This window comes from Trachypithecus francoisi, unplaced genomic scaffold (genome assembly GCF_009764315.1).
Source record: "Trachypithecus francoisi isolate TF-2019V2 unplaced genomic scaffold, Tfra_2.0 Lachesis_group5, whole genome shotgun sequence".
NCBI classification, from domain to species: domain Eukaryota; kingdom Metazoa; phylum Chordata; class Mammalia; order Primates; family Cercopithecidae; genus Trachypithecus; species Trachypithecus francoisi.
The window spans coordinates 18,397,286-18,416,577 of NW_022681470.1; the positions used below are offsets into that span (position 1 = coordinate 18,397,286).

The following is a 19,292-nucleotide window of genomic DNA, read 5'->3' on the forward strand; positions in this document are numbered from 1 at the left end:
GCAGTCCACCACGCCCACTGAGAGGCTTGTCTCCTATATGTACATCACTTTCCCTACTGAATCTTTGCTTTCTCCAAGACACGGGTCAATCACCAAAGTGATCTTGTGTGCTTATGACCCCCGTTAGCAGTAAATGTGTACAGGGAACCTGGGTTCTGACAGTGCATTTACGGGCAATCACACACACAAGGAGAAAAGGCAAAGCACCGGCCTCTACTGGGTAATTCCCCACAGGCCCCACAGCCCTTCTGCCCCCAACCCAGAACATGGGAGTAACAGCGACAGTGATACCACCTTCACAGAACTGGCATTTACCAGGGATTTTCCACGTGCCGGGCATTGTAGAGTAGCTACACGTGTGCAACTGCAGTTACGTATGTGTTCTTCACAATATCTTTAAGGTACGGTATTAATATCCCTTTTATTAAAAAAAGATGACAAAACTGAGACCCCCCCCCCAAAAAAAAAACAGAAAAAACAAAAAACAAGGTCAAGGGCACAAAGCTAATCGGCAGTGTATCCAGTGTCACATCAGGGTGTGACTGGTCCAGAGTCCAGGCTCCATTCACCACCCCCGGGCAGTTCTGGGACAGAGAGACCCCGTGTCCACATGGTTGGGAAGGCTAAATCCAATAAGCTCATTGACACCAAGTGACTGGCACAGGCCTGGCCCACAGCGGCCCAGACAGTCAGTGGGGAATGTCCCTCCTTCCTCTTAGCTTCCCTGGTCCAACTTTGGAAAGCAGAAATTTTACCAAGGTCTGCTTTTAAAGGTTGCTTCTCCTTTCCACACACTTCATCTCATTTGATCCTGATGGGAAAGCTGAAAAGAGAGTGAGCTGCTGTGAGCAGCTCAGGCTTCGAAGGCCAATTCAAATTCCTGCTCTGGAGCTCGTAGCAATAGGAACCATGTTTTCTGTCCACTGTCATGTGGAGGAATTAAATAAAAGAACATATATGATGACGCCAGCTGTGTCTGACACACAGAAGGCTCTCAACAAAAACTGATCCCAGAGCCATACGACTGCCCGAGAAGTTACACCGCACTCCCTCGTACAGCTGGGAACGCTAAAGCGTGAGAGATCGCTGGAGTGACCTCATCCCACGCTCTCTGATGAGCAACAGTGCTGCGAACACTCAGGCTCATCTTTCCACTGCACCTCAGCCCCAGGGAGTCCATGGAATTCAGGAGTGGCCAGTGGCCCATTAGATGTGCCTGCTCCATGGAACTTGTTCCAAGTGGGGCCTGGATCTCACCTCACTGCACATTAAGGTTGGAGAATTTAACAATTCCTTTTCACAAAAGTTTGTTGTCGTTGTTTTAATGCGGAGTTTCAACAAACGTGTTTACCTGATTCTTATCTTTCTGTAAGCCAAAGATTCACGTGTCCACTGACTTAGAAATGCAGGGGTCAAGGAGAACTTTCCCCATCACCCTCTGAAGGTTCACTGAAAACTCAACTTGAAAAAGTCAGATTAATTAGAGAAAAGGCACATACACTGATTTAATGTGTATACACAGGAGCCATCAGAATGAAGACCCAAAGATACAGGGGAAATTGTCCATATTTATGCTTAAGTTCAACACAGCATGGATAGCCTTGTGGAAATATGACTGGACAAAAAGGGTAGGTTCCAATGCTAACAGACTGAGTGGGGAAGCCCAGCAAGGCCTGTCCGTCTAGATTTTTCTCAGTCTCTCGGAGCAGCATTCCTTCATTCTGGGTGGGGGCGAGACCCTCTCTGGAATGGGGGTCTTATGACCTACAGTCAAACAGGTAAGTCACACACTGTTTTTATAAACAGTATTTATGTAGCAAAGCAGAGGGAAAGTTAGAGTCACATTTTCAGGGCTGATGGCTGGCTTTGGGGAAAGTTTTGGGCTGGCAAGTTCTGGTTTTTAGGACCTGTTTTAGGGAAGAGGGGTTCTAGCTTCCATGGGCAGCCTCAGGGAGAAGGAGACTGGCAGCTAGAGGGCAGGAGAAAATGAAAAACTTTTGCTTCTGAGGCCTTCATTTTGGGATATTGTTTACTGAGCCCCAAGAGAAACTAGAAAGAACTAGATTTAGAATTCTAAAACTTTATAAATTATTCATCCATCTCAGCAGCATCACTCAGAATGCTAAATTCTCAGCGGATGAGAAAGAGTGTATGGAAAATGTGTGGAATGCGGTAGGTGATCAGATATAGGAGCTTCATCGTAACACCCTGAAGAACCCGGGATGTGTTGGGCCAGATGAATTAAGTGCTGGGAGACTCACAGGAAGGCTGGTTAGTCTTCAGTGCTTGTGAAAATCTGCAAAGATCACCTGAGTGAAATCTATAGGAATGTGGAAACTCATTCATGTCTACACAAGCTTGTTCAACGGCACTATAATCCTAAATCTTACCAGCAAAACCAATGAACTGGGAGTGCCAAGATTTTTTTTTTTAATTTTTACAGAATTTTGCTAGTCAGTCTTACTTTAATGATACCCCATATTCTTCCAAAAACAATTGGGTGGCTTAAAACAAAAGAGGTAAATAGAAATACAAAAGAAATGGAACATGGTGATTGCGGAAATGACCAAGTAAAGATGCTGTGGTCAAGTTGAATTTTTAAACTCTGAACTTCCCAGAGACAGAAGTAAAATAAGTAACAGAAACAAGAATTAAGGTGTAATGAGATCAGTCATAGCCCAGAGACTTCATGTATAGTCTCAATTTAACTTCACAACAATCTCAGGAAGGCAAGTATCATCATATCCATTTCATAGATGAAGAAATGGATGTGAGTCACCTGCCAAAGGCACCATGGTCAGAGACTAAGTCAGAATCTCAATTTCAGGCTGGACTTTGAAGCCTGTGCTCCAACTAAGCGTATGCTCACCATCCAAATGAAGTCATGAGTATCTTAAGAGAGACTGAAATTCCGCTGCTAGATTCCAAAATGTGCCATGAAAAGAATGGATTCTGGGTACTGGACTGCGGTGGACTGAAAGTGGCCATATTTCTTTGCTACCCCTGAACAGCCAGCTGGAGTCAGACTCTGGGCTAGGTCGTGTGATTTGCTTTGGCCAATTGGATGCCAGCAAACACGAGGCAAGGAGGGGCTTAACATGCATCTTCACATTGGACGTGCCCTCTTAGAACGCTGCCCTGAGACCACCGTGGTGTAAGGAAGCTGGTCTATGCTACCAGGGCATGTGGAGAGTTGAGGAGCCCCAGATAACAGCTAGTAAATACTATAGGACATGTGAGGCCACCTTGGACCAGCCAGCCAACCCTGCTATCACTTGACCACAGGGCACACGTGAGCCCTGGGGAAGTCAGCAAAAGGATCGCCCAGACAGTCACAGGATTGTAAGAAGTAATAAATCATTCCTGGGTTAGGCCATTCCATTTGGGACAGTTTGCTAAGGATCAAAGATAAGTGAGACATGAATGCAGAGTGAAATAATACAGGAAATCCTCAACAACAACTTTACAATAGACAGGAAGTAGACTGTATACGGCTGTTGCCCATAAAAACACTGGAGACACAACATGAAAGGGCAGTTCAGTCAAAAGGACTCTGTATGGAGCAAACTCTAGTGCTATCCACAGTTTGTGCCAAAAAAAAACCCTATTTGGGGTATTACATCCCCTTCCATAACACAGAAAAAGGGTCTGAGAGAGCCTGTGCATCCACAGGGCTAAAACAGTTTTTGAGCTTTAGGAGCCATCTCTGATAGTACCAATTTATTAATCTGAAAATTCTTTTGAGTCTTTTGCTAGGAAGAAGAGATGCAGAGATCATGATATACAGGGAGGCCCCGGCCTTCAGAGATCAGAGGTGAGTGCAAGGCATGGTGTGTGATCCTGGCCACGTCCAACGCCCTTCCTAAGGCTCACTCTCGCCTACAGAATGGGGATAGTGGTCAACAGTCACCGCAAAGGATTTCCGTAGACACCCGGTTCAGTGTCTGGCCCATCCTACATGTTTGATAACATCAGGGATTGTTATTAGCATTGATGGAAAATGTCGATACTAACTGTAGAATCACTTCACTATGACAGAGACAACGGGTTGGAGAAGCACTTCGTGGAAGGGAGCGAGGAAGGACTATAAGCAGATGATGGTGGTCATCCCGGAGAAGGGATAATGGTCTGATCAGTGAGCAGAAACTGAGGACACTGGCCTAGGAGCTGGGGAGGAAGGAAGCACCTGGGTGGTGTGGCTGCTGGACTCAGAAGACACCCCACAGAGAGAACTCCCCACTCCCTTCAACAACTCTTGGCAGTCCCAGAAGGCACAGCAGCTGACTCCTCCAGAGCAGGGAGCAAAGCTCTAGTAAACAGGGATCCAGCCAAAGGCCAGCCAAGCTGGCACTTCCAACAGGTCCACAATGAAACAGCGATTCAAGGAAGAGGAGGGTCACTGCACCCAGAGCCAGTCAGCCTGCAGGTGGGGGGAGGTAGACTTGGTATCTTCTTCGTCAAGCTGACCAACAGGCACTTGGCCTCACGTCACATGAGACGTGCAGTCCATCACCTTCACCATGTACAGCCTGTCCAGTGGGAACCACGATGGTTCGGGGTGATCTGGCACCCTGAGGTCACTGCACACTTCATGATTTCCCCCCACCCTATGTAGGCTTGGTGTGGACCTCATGGCCCAAGCTTAGAGCAATGTGACTGTGCCTTACCCCCCGAGAAAAATCTGACGCATCTGATCCTCAACTAACCAGACTTTAGTTTTAAGTGTCTCTTTCAGAATAGGTAGAAATGAAAAGCAGGGATCCAGACAAAGAAACAAAATAATTGGGTGAATCTCTCCGGCTGACCTAGCCTCACACTCAGGGTCTCTTTCTTCTGGTCCTTCTAATAAACTCAGGGGAGTACTAAACACTTTAAGAGAAAAAGCAGTAGAAGGTTTTGCCTTCATGTGCAAAGATGAGATCTGATGGGGCATTAAATGTGATTGTGGAGAAAGGAGCAACCATTGACCAAAACCCTGTCAATTCCCAGGTAAGTAAAGCCTCATATCAACAGCAAAGGGCTGCAGCCAATAGGGCAGGGGTAGAGCGTCCTTTCCCAGGGCTGGGTTAAACTCAAAGGAATGTTTGTGGATTACAGGTTAAAGTGTATGCTTTTTTGAATGCTCTGTTTCAACCACTACTCTCTCATCCAAAAGTGTCAGCAACCTCACCAGACACATGCCACCTGCCCCTGCACCTACTTCAAACATCTGATGTAAGAATAATAAATTGCTGTAGAGGCCATTGAAATCCAAAGCGGCATGGGGGCTGGGGCACTGCTCAGACACACTAGGTCCAAGGCTCAATCCTCTTTGTTGCCAGCTATTCACGACTTCGTGTGCAAATGAACAAAGCCTTTCAGATGGCATTCATCCAACTCACTTGTAGGCTGAGGGTACGAAATCTTTATCTGTGATGGGAGGTGGCAGAGTGGGTAGGGGTTACAACATACAAGAGCTCCAGAAGGAGAGAAAGGACCTGAAAGGCTGCTGATTTGCAAGCCTGACTTGGTTTATGTGGAGGGAAATGACAGGAACACTTACAGGACACTTTGCTAGAGCCCCAGGCCTTCTGTCCCATGGAGCATCTCCAGCTCCATGGCCCTGACCAGCTGCTTCCACTCTTGTGGATACCAGGCTCCCTGGAAGAGTCTCAGGTCAAAAGAGGGAGCCCAGGCTAAAAAGATTGTGCAGATCACAGTTGCTGTGCATAAAGTTCAGCAAAGTGCCTCAGGAGGCCTAGTTCTTATTTCTATGTTTAGCATTTTTCCAAAATAAAACATAAGTACTTTCATGCCTTAGTTTCCCCATCTCTGAGAAAAGACAGAGCATATACATAATATAATCAGGTCTAAGCTCCAGTCTCTCCGGCATCCTACAACCAACTGCTGTGTTCAGGCCTTATCTACAGACTAGAGAACTGCACTAGTTCCTGGCTGGAACCTTTGGCCTCATCACCCCACGCTACCCATCCCTCACACAACACGAAATGCTCCCTTCATCCTGTCTCCCTGCTGCCCGGGCCTCCGGAGGGCTCTCTGTGTTCCACCATGCCCCGTGCAAACACTTCCCTTTCAATGCCTCTGGAGTCACAGTTCATCCTACCCATTCAGCCTGATCTGTGCTCAGTTCTGGCCTCTTCCATGACGGTTCTCCATGTATTACAAGATCCTTCTCACTTCTCTGACTTGGCTCATGAATTTTTTTCTCTGCTTTTAAATTAAAAGTATAATTTACATACAGTAAAACTCACTCTTCTTAGTATCCGGATCTGGGAGTTCTGACATCTGCATATAGTCATGCAACCACCACCAGAATCGAGATACAGAACAGTGCCACCACCCTCCAGAACTCCCCGAGTACCTTTGTAGTTAACTCCCTCCTCCAGCCCCTGACAATCCTTGATCTGCTTTTTCTGTAGTTTTGCCTTTTCCAGAATGTCATAAGAATAGAAGTATACAGTATGTGGCCTTTGGACCTGGCTTCTTAAAGCACATGATGTATAGAGATCCATCCACATTGTGTGCACCGTGCTTGTCTCCTTTCCACTACAAGGGGGTATCCTGCTGCATGCTGCGTTCCACGTGTAAGCAAACCACAGCTTGTTTATCCATTCCCCAGTCTTGGGACAGTTACATAGTTTCCAGTTTTCACAAATATGAATAATGCCATTGTGAATCCCATGAGCACATAAATTTCCATTTCCCTTGGATAATGTCTAAAGGTGGGATTACTGGGTTGTATGAGAGCATGTGTTTAGCTTTACAAGAAACTGCCAAACTATTTTCCAAAGTAGTTGTACCATTTTGCATTCCCACCAGCAAGGGATGAGAGTTTCAGTTGTTCTACGTCCTTGCCAGTACTTGGTGGTGTTTTTGCTTTGTTTTTTCCCCCAAAGCCATTCCCTAGGTGTAGAGTGACATGACGCAGCTTTCTGTAAGTCTGCTTTAATGGTGCTTATGACACACTAGGTATCATGCTCAATGGTTCACACATATCTCAATTAATGCTCACTCAACACTACACAGTAAGTTCCAATGTTTTCTCTGCTTTTAAATGCATCTAAACTGAAGTGCCATCTGAACCAAGGTCAAATGACCACAATACACATGGCCTTAAATGAGAGCCTTCCTGGGATGGTCTTCCTGACTCCTGCGGGGATTCTCCACAATTCTCTCAGGCTCTGACTCAATGTTACCTCTTTCGTGACAGTTTCTCCAAATCAAAACATAATACAGCCCAGTCTGACCTTGCGTCTTACTACACCTGATCAGCTCTCTAATGACAGAACCAAAGTATTTTCAAAATAGTTGATTTTTCTTATCTCCCAAACAAGATGGCTAGCTTCCTGAGGCCAGAGGGTCTGTCTCCCCAACATTTCATCTTCACATTTTAGGACTGACTGAAATGAATCAGAGTGTGTAGACAGTGTCCTGACATCACAGGAGAAGGTGTGCTATTTAAAAAAAACCACCACCAACTTGCTTGCCACGGCCCGAGTTCCACACTGCTTTCTAAAGCCACAACCTGCAGGTTACATTCTGCCCCTGCATTAGAAAGTAAAGCCAATTTAGCTGCAGAAAATGTGATAGGTTAAGGGCCAAAAAAACAAATTGATCCATGACAAATGATAATAAAATATCCAGCATCTAGGAAGCATGTTGAAAATGCTGGCAACTTTATGAAGGAAGAATCAATTTTAGGAAATGAACGTTGAAGGCAAAGAAACACAAAAAGGAGTCTCTTTTGTTAACTCACCAACGAATATATCCTACCAAGGACAAGCTGACTTCCCTAGGATGACACTGCAAATCAGTGTGGAAGCCAGAAACAGGCCTAAAATGATACAGTGGACTTCAGCCATGTAACCAGCCCAATCTGTACGATGCAAAGACAGTTTTCTCCCCAAGATTCAGGATCCAGGTCTTTGCCATAAAACACACACACACACACACACACACACACACACACAAACACGCTCTCGCTCGCGCTCTCTCTCTCTCTCTCCCCCTTCTTCCCTCCCTCCCTCCCTCCTCTGCTCCCCTATCCCAAAACCGCACTCTCTCCAGACACCAACCCCAGAAGGTCATCACCACCCAGAGGCCAGGTCTACATGGTGTTCCAGTTGCATCTCAAATCAATGACTCTCTCTTCCCCATCCTAAAAACACAAAAGCTTTACTCTTCTATCACCCACCTACTGACTGAGCCCCATGACGAGGCCACAGTCTCTTCCACCCAGACAGAGCCCATCACACAGGCCCTTAGCACTGATCCCATGGTTTTTCCGATCTGACACAATAGTTCCCTCCCCTCTCCATGTGGCAAAATCACTACAGAATTAGTCCTTTTAAAGCAAGACTTTTTTCCTCCACTCAGAACTCCTGGGTGAACTGTCTGGAGGTTGACGCCGAATGTCTCTGTGACCCTCAGGGTGCCCTCACGACCTGGCCATCAATCTAATCTCTCTCTTCCAGTCAGGATGGGCCATTTGTGATCTTCTGTGGGGTCCTCTGTGCTATGCACTTGGGAGCCCAGTTTTGGGTTTATAATCACTCTTTCTCTTAGAAATGCTCTTCAAATGACAAAAGCTCCAGTCCTCACAAAACCCAGCTCTGCCCATGGGACTGTTCTGGGGCAGTCCTGCCCTGTCCCTCCCAGTCCCAAAGGAGGAGACCCTGCCCTGATTGAATCATTCTTGATCTGTTTTAGAAGATCCTGAAAGAAGCTAAAATTCCGTTACCTTGACCCTCTCTGAATAAGGCAGTTTTTACACAGCTACAGGTTGAATTGTATTCCAATTTTCAGTTCAAGGACAGCCAGCTGAAATGATGACCGGGATTAAGAGATGAGCTATAATTAGGGAGAGGCCGTCTCTCCGGGAGGTCAGTGGCAGCAGGCAGGGCCCCACCCCCAAGCAAAAACCTGCACAGAGCCTCAGGCAGCCAGCAAAGAAGAGGGCGGGCAGGAGCCAGCACAAGGGGCTCTCACAACCCCAGGCAGGACCCAGACGGTGACTGCCTTAGGACTTCCGCTCCACAGATGTGAGAGAAAGTGACGCTTTTACACAGAAGGGATCCCGAGGACCTGGGAAATACTTCAGTAGAAAACTGCACGCGGAAACAGGGTGGGTGGGTGCATGGGGCGCAGGGCAGCCTCACCTGGGAGGACCCCGATGTTTGGAAACCAAAGCCTCAGACCAAGATCCCATCCAGCAAAGACCCTGTGGTCGCAGAAAGTCTTTTTAAGTGCTAGTACATAAATATTAGAACTACAAGGGGCCTTGGACAGTCATGCCAAATGATAAAACCACGTTACCAATGTGATAAGGTGAGTTCTAAATAACCTCACAGAGACTACCTGAGTAAGTACGCCAGTGACGCCATAATAAAGCACTACAAACTGGGAGGCTTCCATAGCAGAAACACACTGTCTCACAGTTCCGGAAGTCTGAGCTCAAGGGGCGGCAGGGTTTGTTCCTTCCAAGGGCTGTGCGGGGAGGAGCTGTTCCAGGCCTCTCTCCTTGGCTTGGAGATGGTGCCTGCTCTCTATTCTCTTGTCACTGTCTTCCCTCCACGTGTGTCCGGCTCTGTCTGAATCCCCCATTTCATAAGGACACCAGTCATACTAGAGCCCATGCTGATGACCACATTTTAATTTGATTATATCTGTAAAGATCTTATCTCCAAATAAGGAGACATTCTGAGGTCCTGGGGGTTAGAGCCTCATTGTCCCCTTTTATTGGAAGGATACCCATAGTACTACCTCCTCTCCCAGAAACGTCTCAGAAGGGGCAGAATAGGCAAATATAAGGGGGTCCAGAGATCTTTCCCCTGTGGCAGTCTGGTCACATTCCTTCTGACTCAAGATTATTTCTTAAAAACACTAATGGCATCAGCTCTGTACCAACTCTGGGAAAGCTGGAGCAGAGGTTGACGAGCTAAAGAGCCTGGGTTTCTTTTCTAGTAAGAACATGGCCCACGTGGAGAAAAACTTATCCACTGTGGACGAAGGGCTTATGTCTCAACTGCAAGCGCAGGGTGGATGACAGCTTGACTTCTGACAAGACTGAATGGGGAAATATTGAAAACGTACAAAATCCACATCCCCACCGCACAATGGGAATATGCTCTTGGCCTCACAGCTCACCAGACACTGATTATGCAAGCTCTTTTCAAAAAGCACTGAGGCCCCAAGAAGCTAATCTGACAGAGACTTATTATTCTCCAAACAATGGGTGAAAAGAGAAACCAATTCTGAGTCTTTATAAGGTAGACACCCACGCAGACAGACCCACACGATAAATCTGCATGAGAGTTCGTAAGAAGCACTGAGCACCAGTAGCTTTTTTGTTGTTGTTTTGTTTTTACCAGTAGCTTTTATGAACGTATCAGTTCCACCAGACCCCTCCACAGAGTGAATGGTGAGTACCACCAACCAGGGGCCCCTGAGGCCATGCCAGGAGGACCGGGAGCAGGAACAAAGGCTGTAATCCATCTCCAAGAGCGAAGTGGCCTGGGCCAGACAGACTGAGCTCACTGTGTCTGACAAAAGAAACTTTTCACAACCGAGACCTCTGGGTTGGAATTGTGAAAAGAACTCAGGGGCGTGGGGATGGGAGGGTACTTAGGGGCCTGACGATTGGCGAATCTGGAAGGCGTCCTCAGATGTCTCGATGAATTAATTCCCCAGTCCTTTCAAAAACCACCACCAAGGTCACCGTAATGCTCGTTTCTACACAGAAAGCATTACGGATGTTTTTTCTCTTTTTCTCTAATACATGAAAATATGCTTACTGTGATTAAAAATGAAACTAAAAACGCAGAGACCCTTCAAATGTTGAAGGCTGATCCCCCCATCAATGGCTGTGGGAGTGTGTAGGTGTCCAGTATGACCACAGAAACACTCCTGCATGTAAGGAGAAGAGAACCGATCATTAGCAGACATGTGAGTTTGTCTCACGCATGGCAATGGGCCTATTCATTTTCATTCTCTCATTTAATTTCATCTCATTTAAATGTATTCAGGCCAGGGGCAGTAGCTCAGGCCTATAGTCCCAGCTACTCCGCAGACTGAGATGAGAAGACTGCTTGAGCACAAGAGTTCGAGATTACAGTGAGGCATGATCACGCCACTGCACTCCAGCCTGGGCAACACTGTAAGACCTCATCTCTAAAAATAAAAATAATAAATAAGATGTAAATAAGTATTCAGAAGGACTGAACACAGTTTAGCCCAAGTCACCAAGTATTGATTACGTCTCACTCACAGTGGACAAACACACTGCAGGCACAGAAAGATGGAGTGATTCTTCCCAAACCACGGCCATAGATACAGGCAGGAGGGCAAGAAACTGAAGCATGAGGAGGGAAAGGAAGGTCAAGGAAGGTGAGCAAACGAACCTCACGTTAGAGCTGAGGACAGGGCAGGTGCAGATGGTCCCTGCCCCACAATGGCAAGCGGTTCAAAGAGGAAGCTACCTGAAAGCGGACCCAGGCTGAGGAGTGTCCCACTCACACAAAACACGAGTCTCTGTAGGAGCCGGATTATCTAGTTCTCTGATAGCTTCTTTTTATTTCCCTCCTGGCTATGCACTAAACCTAGCAGCTTTCAAACTTTTTCACCAAAACCCACAGTAACAAATAAATTTGATGTAGACATCCAGTCCCCAATGCATGTATTTAAATATATATGTTATACAAATACACGCAAGCCCATCCATCCACATACGGTGTCATAAAAGACTACCTACTCTTACATGTATATGTGCTTCAGTATTTTCTAATTATTCATCATGAATACTGACACCATTCTCCTCTACTAGTTTCATGAGCTACTGAGTCACAACTTACAATTTGAAAAACCTTGTTCTCATCTTTGAAAGAGTCGGGTTCAAAATTCTAGCTAAGTGTCGGATGCGCTTACAGGCCATGGTTCCAAGCCCGATTCAAAGAATTAAAGGGAGCCCATCAGCCTGAGTCCTGGGAGAGCTTTCCCTTTTGTCAGAGGCATGTGAGCCAGAGCAACTCCATCTTGAATAGGAGCTGGGTAAAATGAGGCTAAAATCTACTGGGCTGCGTTCCCAGACAGTGAAGGCATTCTAAGTCACAGGATGAGACAGGAGGTCGGCACAAAATACAGGTCATAAAGACCTTGCTGATAAAACAGGCTGCAGTAAAGGAGCCGGCCCAAACCCACCAAAACCAAGACGGTCACAAGAGTGACCTCTGGTCGTCCTCACTGCTACACTCCCAACAGCACCATGATAATTTACAAATGCCATTTGACAACGTCAGGAAGTTACCCTATATGGTCTAAAAAGGAGAGGCATGGATAATCCACCCCTTGTTTAGCATATCATCAAGAAATAGCCATAGAAATGGGCAACCAGCAGCTCTCGAGGGTGTTCTGTCTATGGAACAGCCATTCTTTTATTCCTTTACTTTTGTAATAAACTTCTTTTCACTTTGCACTGCGGACTTGCCCTGAATTCTTTCTTGAGCGAGATCCAAGAATCCTCTCTTGAGGTCTGGATGGGGACCCCGTTCCTGTAACATTGGTTCATCTGTAGTTGAAGCCATCAACGAACTGAGGAACTCTGCTTTCCTTCCTTAGCTTATGTGGTGGGCACAGGAACATGTGGGGGAGATCCTCCAGAAGAAGGCACTGCTGTAGTGAGAATCAGAAATTCTCCTCCCAGGGCTATCTTGGGGAGGCTGGGTAGTCAGAAAATCATTGCTTCTTCCGGAAACAGCATTGTTCACAAAACAACTAGACCATGCATTATCTTGAGGGCATCATCCTGTGCTCCAAAGCCACCTTACATTTCTGGCTTGGCCATCATCCTGAGCTTCCTGGAGGCACTACATGGACAATGGGACCCTCATCTTCTACCATCACCCTGTCACAGATGTGCAGCACTGTGCTGCGATGGCAATGGCGGTCAGAGCAAGTGACACAACAGCGGGTTCTACTGGGGCACTTCTCCAGGGGACTTTCCTCCAGGAAGACATCCCGGAGGTCCAGAAAGTTGTAGGGGAACGGTGGCCACGGTGATCATCAACTGTAATCATTATGTTGGCAAAGCTATAAAATCCAACCCAGGACACCATACAAGATCCTGAACATATTTCCGCAAGAGGAAGAATTGCTCCAGAAAGCAACCCAGGTAGTGCACCTTCAATAGAAAAGAGTTCAACAAATCACACAAAGGTACAGACACCTGCATGCCGAGTGCACCAGCCTCATCCTGAAGAGTTGTGAACGGTGGACCTGGCTAGGAATTCTCTAAGTTGCTCTGGGACTGTGAAAATAGATTCCTCAGGGAAGCAAAGAAAAAGATGGATTCCTTTGTGCTCAGAAGACGGCAGGCTTTCATCCAGAAAACTGCACAGTCAGAGTCAAGCAGTCAAAGCCCCCATTCTGAACGCCAAATCCCTGGGTAGGAAAAGGAGTGTATGTCTGTGCCTCCCGCCATCCTAGAAGGCCAAGGAGAGGCTGAATGTTGCAGCGCATTCTCTCACGAGGAGCCAGGCGCTCCAGCTGCTCCACAAAGGTGTCTCAGACAGAATTATAAATAGATCTTAAGGTCTAAAAACAAACAAACAAAACAAGAACGCTCTACCGAAGAGATGAGACTTTCCTTTCAGAATCAAGTCACACATCCCTCCCCCAATTCCAACTCCAACTCTAACAGAGACCTTCACTTCTCTGCAAAGGTTGAGGACAAAAACAAAGTTGGCAGAAAGAGGAAGTGGAAGGAGTTGTTGTACTATATCTTTTTAAAGCAGCTGTTGGAAACCGTTTCAAAGGTTAAAAAAGGATTTTTGTTTTATCCAAATATAAGTTTCTGGGAGGAAATATGACACCTTGGGCGATATATGAAGTCATGCCTTTGATTCCAAGCCTGTCAAGCCTCTTCTAGGTGTTACATCTCAGGCTTCCTATGGTGAGGTAAAGAGGGAAGCTTCAGTACAGAGAAACGGCAGCACATGGAGGTGGGCAGCTTTGCAGTCACCAAACAGGCGATGGCTCTCCTGGCCCCAGAGCGGGGCCAGTGCGTGTCTTTTAAGCCACTCACGGGCTCCACGTCCAGGAATGGAGAGCACCCTCCTGGGTCTCTGCCTCAGTAGCCCCACAAGCCCATTCAGCCATCCTCACCCTGGGGTCTGTCACACCGTGTGGCTGTCAACCTCTATTATGGTATAATTAAGTAAGACACCAACCGTGTTGAGAAGCGTTTCTGAGAATTAAATCAAGAGTGAGAAGCCCTCAGAGGCACCCCTATGTGTCAAGATCAATTGATCTGATGGCCACCAGAGAAGCCCTGCTGAAACAATTCAGCAAATCTGCCCAGGGACAGCTCTGCCAGTCTCTGGAGACAGAACTCTTAAAGAGGCAGGAAAGACCAGAGGGAGGTTTTGCCATTCTTCATGCCGTGCTATTCTAAAAGTGAAGAGGGCTTGGCTGCAATTTCCCACTCCGGACATTGAATGATTCAATGTATCTGTCTATATTTACATGGCTGAGGCATAAAACAACAAAACAAAAAGCCCACTCCCACCTCATTAAGCCCACCTAGGCAACACTGTGGCAGGACACACACAAACCAATAAGGTGGTTTTTAAAAACCCTCAAAATCCAAGGTCCCTCAACCACTTGTTGTAGTCAATACATGGCCTCGTCTATAGTGGCTCATCCTAGATTCACTACTATGGAGAAGGAACATGTTTAGGCAGAAATCTTGCTGCCCTCCACACCAGACCTAAGAATCACTATAATAATATGATGCTCAAACTACCAAGCTATTGGCAGCCTGTAATAGAAACACCCTACAAAACAGCAAGCAGGCAGCAACCATCACCAACCCTCCAGGGATGCTCCTGAACCCAGTGCTCAGCCACACAAGTCAACTCTAGATGGCCTTGCAATGTTCTCCCCGCCCGCGCCAGGAGAGACAAGGTCAAGACCATAAAATGACTTTAGGAGCCATAAAACCAGAAGCAGCACATTCTGAAATCAGGCAATCAAGAATTAGACAAGCAGGCCAGGCGCAGTGGCTCACGCCTGTAATCTCAGGACTTTGGGAGGCTGAGGCAGGTGGATTGCTGGAGTCCAGGAGTTCGAGACCAGCCTGGGCAACATGGAGAAATCCCGTCTCTACAAAAAATGCAACCATTAGCCAGACGTGGTGGCACATGCCTATGGTCCCAGCTACTCAGGTGGCTGAGGCAGGATAATCACTTGAGCCCAGGAGGTCAAGGCTGCAGTGAGCCATGATCACTCCAGTCTGGGTGACAGAGCAAGGCCCTGTTTTAAAAAAAGGTGGGGAGGAGGAGGGCTGGGTATGGTGGCTCACACCTGTAATTCCAACACTTTGGGAGGCTGAGGTGGGTGGATCTCTTGGGCCCAGGAGTTTGAGACCAGCCTGGGCAATGGGGTGAAACCCTGTCTCTACTAAAAATACAAAAATTAGCTGGGCGTGGTGGCGCACACCTGTAGTCCCAGCTACTCCGAAGGCTGAGGTGGGAGGATCACCTGAGCCCAGGGAGGTCAAGGCTGCAGTGAACTGTGATCACACCACTGCACTCCAGCCTGGGCGACAAACCTTGTCTCAAAAACAAAAAGAAAGAAAGAAATAGAAAACAAAACCTCTTGAAAAGGCTGACCCACATCCTGGAGTTAACTCGAGGAAGGTGAGTGAGGGACCTCTAGAAGCAAGGCGTGGAGCTGCCTCCGCAGCAAGGAGAGAGAGCACCTGTGTTAAACGAGGGCTTTCCAGGGCTGTGGGACCTGTGGGACCTGTGGGATGCATCCAGGTTACTCATGACTTGCAGATTTTAGAAAAGGAATCCACAGTGAGGAAGGGACTGTGCAGAACTATTCCAGCCCTGAAAATGCCCCCTTTCCCTATCAGGTTTCTGGCTTCAGCTCTGGGAGGAAAATAACGCAGTGCCACAGGGCTCTCCTTCTGAGTGCATTGTGCACGCCCCGAGCTAGCCACTGATCTGGTGGTCCTGGTGGGCAGCCTTTCACCCAAAGTCCACCTCGCAGCTCTCAGCTATGCAGTACCACTGTCTTTTCAGATTTGAAGCTAAATTTAAAGGGGGATGGGGAAGAGTGTGGGCAAGTGGGAGGCAGGTGTCCAGTGGGGTTGGACACACTCACACAGGTATGTAAGAGGGCTGCCCCTGTGCGTACTATTAACAGTGACTATCTTAGAGGTTGCTGAGTGATAACAATTTAGGAAACTAAACAGGGACAAAGTCTGGGGACAGAGCATTTGCCCTGAAGGTGTGGACGTGTGCTAGGAGCACCTCCCACTGCCAACCTCCAACAAGCAATCACACCTAGAAACAGCAGCTAAAGATGAGCTCTCTTCACCAAGACTGCAATGCCCTCCAGGCTGGGAGCCAGCGCTGACCCACCGGCAGAGCTGAGGCCCTCACTCAGGAGACGGAAGCTCTCCTTCAATGGGAGGAGGGCAGTAGGGCAGGAAGGAGGGCTTCTTGGAGGAGGAAGGCAGCTTCTCTCCACAGTGACCCTTTAGCCTCAACCACTGCAGGGGAATGTGGCCGTAAAACTAGCCAGCCACTGTCGCAGAATCGAAGATTAGGCCAGGAGTGGCCCTGGCCTGAGATTATTTTAAAACAGAGAAGAAAAGAAAAGCCCCTGCAGGACCAGGAAAGGAGAACCAGTGGCCAAGCCAGGCACACAGCAGAGCAGGCCATGCTCTCAGGGGAGAGGCGACACCAGTCTCAGCCCATAGCAGTCCCGTGGCAGGGGCTCTAGGAATGCCGGCCAACAGTCAAGGACAGCAAAGTGAATACAGGCAAAGCCACACCTTAGCCCTTAAGTAGGCGGCTTTCAGCTAGAAGGTTTGAACACAATGAATGTTGAATAAAATAAAGTCCTTATAATTCACAGTCGATCTTGGAAACTAGAAACTGCCAGAGGAAAGGGTTTCAGTTTCTCAGTCCAGTGACAACATCCTGGAAGGAACACAAAGGTAATTCCTCCAAATTGAGAAGGCTGTCAAATCAGAGAGCATCATTTTGAGAATCGTCATCTGAAATCTCCCCCAGCTTGGCACTGCCCACCCCTTATCCCCAACATCTCACCAGCTGGCCAGATCTGCAGACACTGCCTCCTGTTTCTCTAACTCTGGACCCTTCCTCCCAATTCACCCTGCCACAGCTGAAGGCCCACTTCTCCTCTCACCTGGGCTCTAGCGGCCCACCTGTCTCCTGTCTGTCCCCTCCCCCTCCCCCAGGACTCCTCCTGCACAGTGCAGCCAGCGGACAGACACTGAGATCTGACAGTGCAGAAGGTAGCCAGCTCTGGACTGCAGCATACAGGACCCTGTGTGGTTCTTACCTAACCTCCTCACCAGTCACATTTCCAGCATAAAGCATCCTCGCCAACACGTGGGGCCACTCTGAGCTATGTGCAGCTCCTGGCATGCCATTTCACTTACGTGCACAACCCCCACCCCATGCCCTCTCTCCTTCCCACCCCTCCCCCTGCAGCCTGGGCCATCCCTCCAGGTTAGTCCCAATGCCGTTTTATTATGCACCTTACTGCACTAATTTGTTTCCTTTTCCTAAATGCCCCAGCTCCCTGAGAGCCGAGTTTGCAGTGTGTGGTCGGTAGAAGGTGGCTGAGTTGTAAATGAACACGGGAGTGCTTCCCAAGCAGGCTTTTCCAAGCCCATACCTGCTTCACTCCAACCGGGTCAGGAAAGGAGGCAGGCAGTGGCCTCCGATCAACACCTCCAGAGAAAATGAAAATACTGTCCATATTAAGGAAATAACCAGAAATATGATTCGGCTATTAACAACAACAACAACAAAAACTGAAAGAGGAAGAGGGGTGACCAGGCACACACAAGACAGGAACAGCCGCGCACAAGTTCTCAGACCTGGTGCGAGAGAGAAGGCTCAGGACTCCTCCCAAAGCTTCCTCCTCCAGGGCTCCCCAACGAGATACACGAAAAGGGAGGGGAAAAATAACCACAGTCTTTTAGCTTATCAATTTCTCACATCCAACTCCAAACAGCAAAAGTACAAAGACTGTCTTTTTCATTCCTAGCCCAAGAGGAAGAAGGAAAAGTGCTTATTTTTAGCCAAGCCAAAAAACATAAGCAGCTACAGATCAATAAGGAGCAGAGGAGAGAGAAAAGAACCCTCACAAGAAAGTAGAACCTCAAGGAACACCAGAAGCGGGTCCACTAAAGCCCAAAGCAGCCTGGACGAGGAGTGCACCGATGTCCTCTCTCTTAATCACAGGATAATAAAAATTCAAGCGATGAGCATCTTTAAAAGGCACACTTCCCAGAGGGGCTGGGCAGGTAGGCAAGAAAGCCGGAAGTGTTCTCATTTCTTTATAATTAAGTAATTACAGGGAACTTGTTTCAAACATGGTATTTCCAAGTCCAGATGGACCCACTGCCACCAAGAAGACAGCTGATGTTCTGGGCCTGCCTGACATCTGGGCTTGCCTGACGTCCTGCTCTGCTGCATCAAACATCACATGGGGCAGGGCCCCTACGGGTGCTATGCCAAGGTGGGTGGCTTTCAATCAACAACCTAGCTGTGGACAAGAATCTCAAAAGGCAAAAGAAAACCGTATAAATGTCTAAGCCCTGACCTCAGCGGAGGAATCCCCAGAGAACCACTGAGTTGGCTGCATTCTCTAAAAGTCTATGTATTTATTACAACCATCCGTACAGTGTAATAATAACAAAAACAGAGGGAAATGGGGTACTGGCTTCAAATACCAGATACTTAGGGAACCAAAGGATGTGGGGGAAGACGGGATTTCCAGGACAAACCCCCTCAGAAGGCCCAGGCCCGACTGCCAGGAGCATGAGGCCTGGCCCGGAGACCCCACAAACTTAAGAGGCTGGGGGAGCTGACAGTGCAGATTTCTGAGACGCTCCCTGAGAAATTCAGATTTAGCCAGTCTGCACTGGAACCTGCCTGCTAACAAGCAACATGGGGCGATTTGAGAATGGGGTTGGGGAGGGGGTGCCAAGGACAATCTTGGTACTGAGGCAGGAGGGGCCCACAGGCACATGGGGTGCTCTAAGTGTAACCGGATGAGTGAGAACCTTCAGATGCTGCAGCAGAAAACAGAGGACGTAGCTCTGGAAGAGCCGTCGGGAGACCCCTGGGATGCTCCGCCGGGCCTCTCACCTTGGTTTGTAGGTTACCAAGCAAAAGAGGAGCCTCACCTCAAGGCCTGCGGGGAGATCACTGAAGGCTGCCAAAGATAAACTCATCCTTCCCACAGAA

The 19,292-nt window shown here is 47.9% G+C and overlaps 1 protein-coding gene across 4 annotated transcripts in view; it reads right to left on the reverse strand.

Annotated features, from left to right (window-relative positions):
• GALNT2 (polypeptide N-acetylgalactosaminyltransferase 2) overlaps window positions 1-19,292 on the reverse strand; it is a 220,806-nt gene that overhangs the window by 120,632 nt on the left and 80,882 nt on the right. Inside the window, exon 1 of one of the 4 annotated variants that reach the window (XM_033199315.1) lies at window positions 17,713-17,818. The exons of 2 other annotated variants lie outside the window; for them this stretch is intronic. In XM_033199315.1, coding sequence (XP_033055206.1) covers window positions 17,713-17,796 — 84 coding nt within the window. In that variant the 5' untranslated portion in view covers window positions 17,797-17,818. Of the gene's footprint in view, window positions 1-17,117; window positions 17,137-17,712; window positions 17,819-19,292 lie in introns of those variants that run through there. One more of the 4 variants, XM_033199317.1, reaches the window with a different exon arrangement.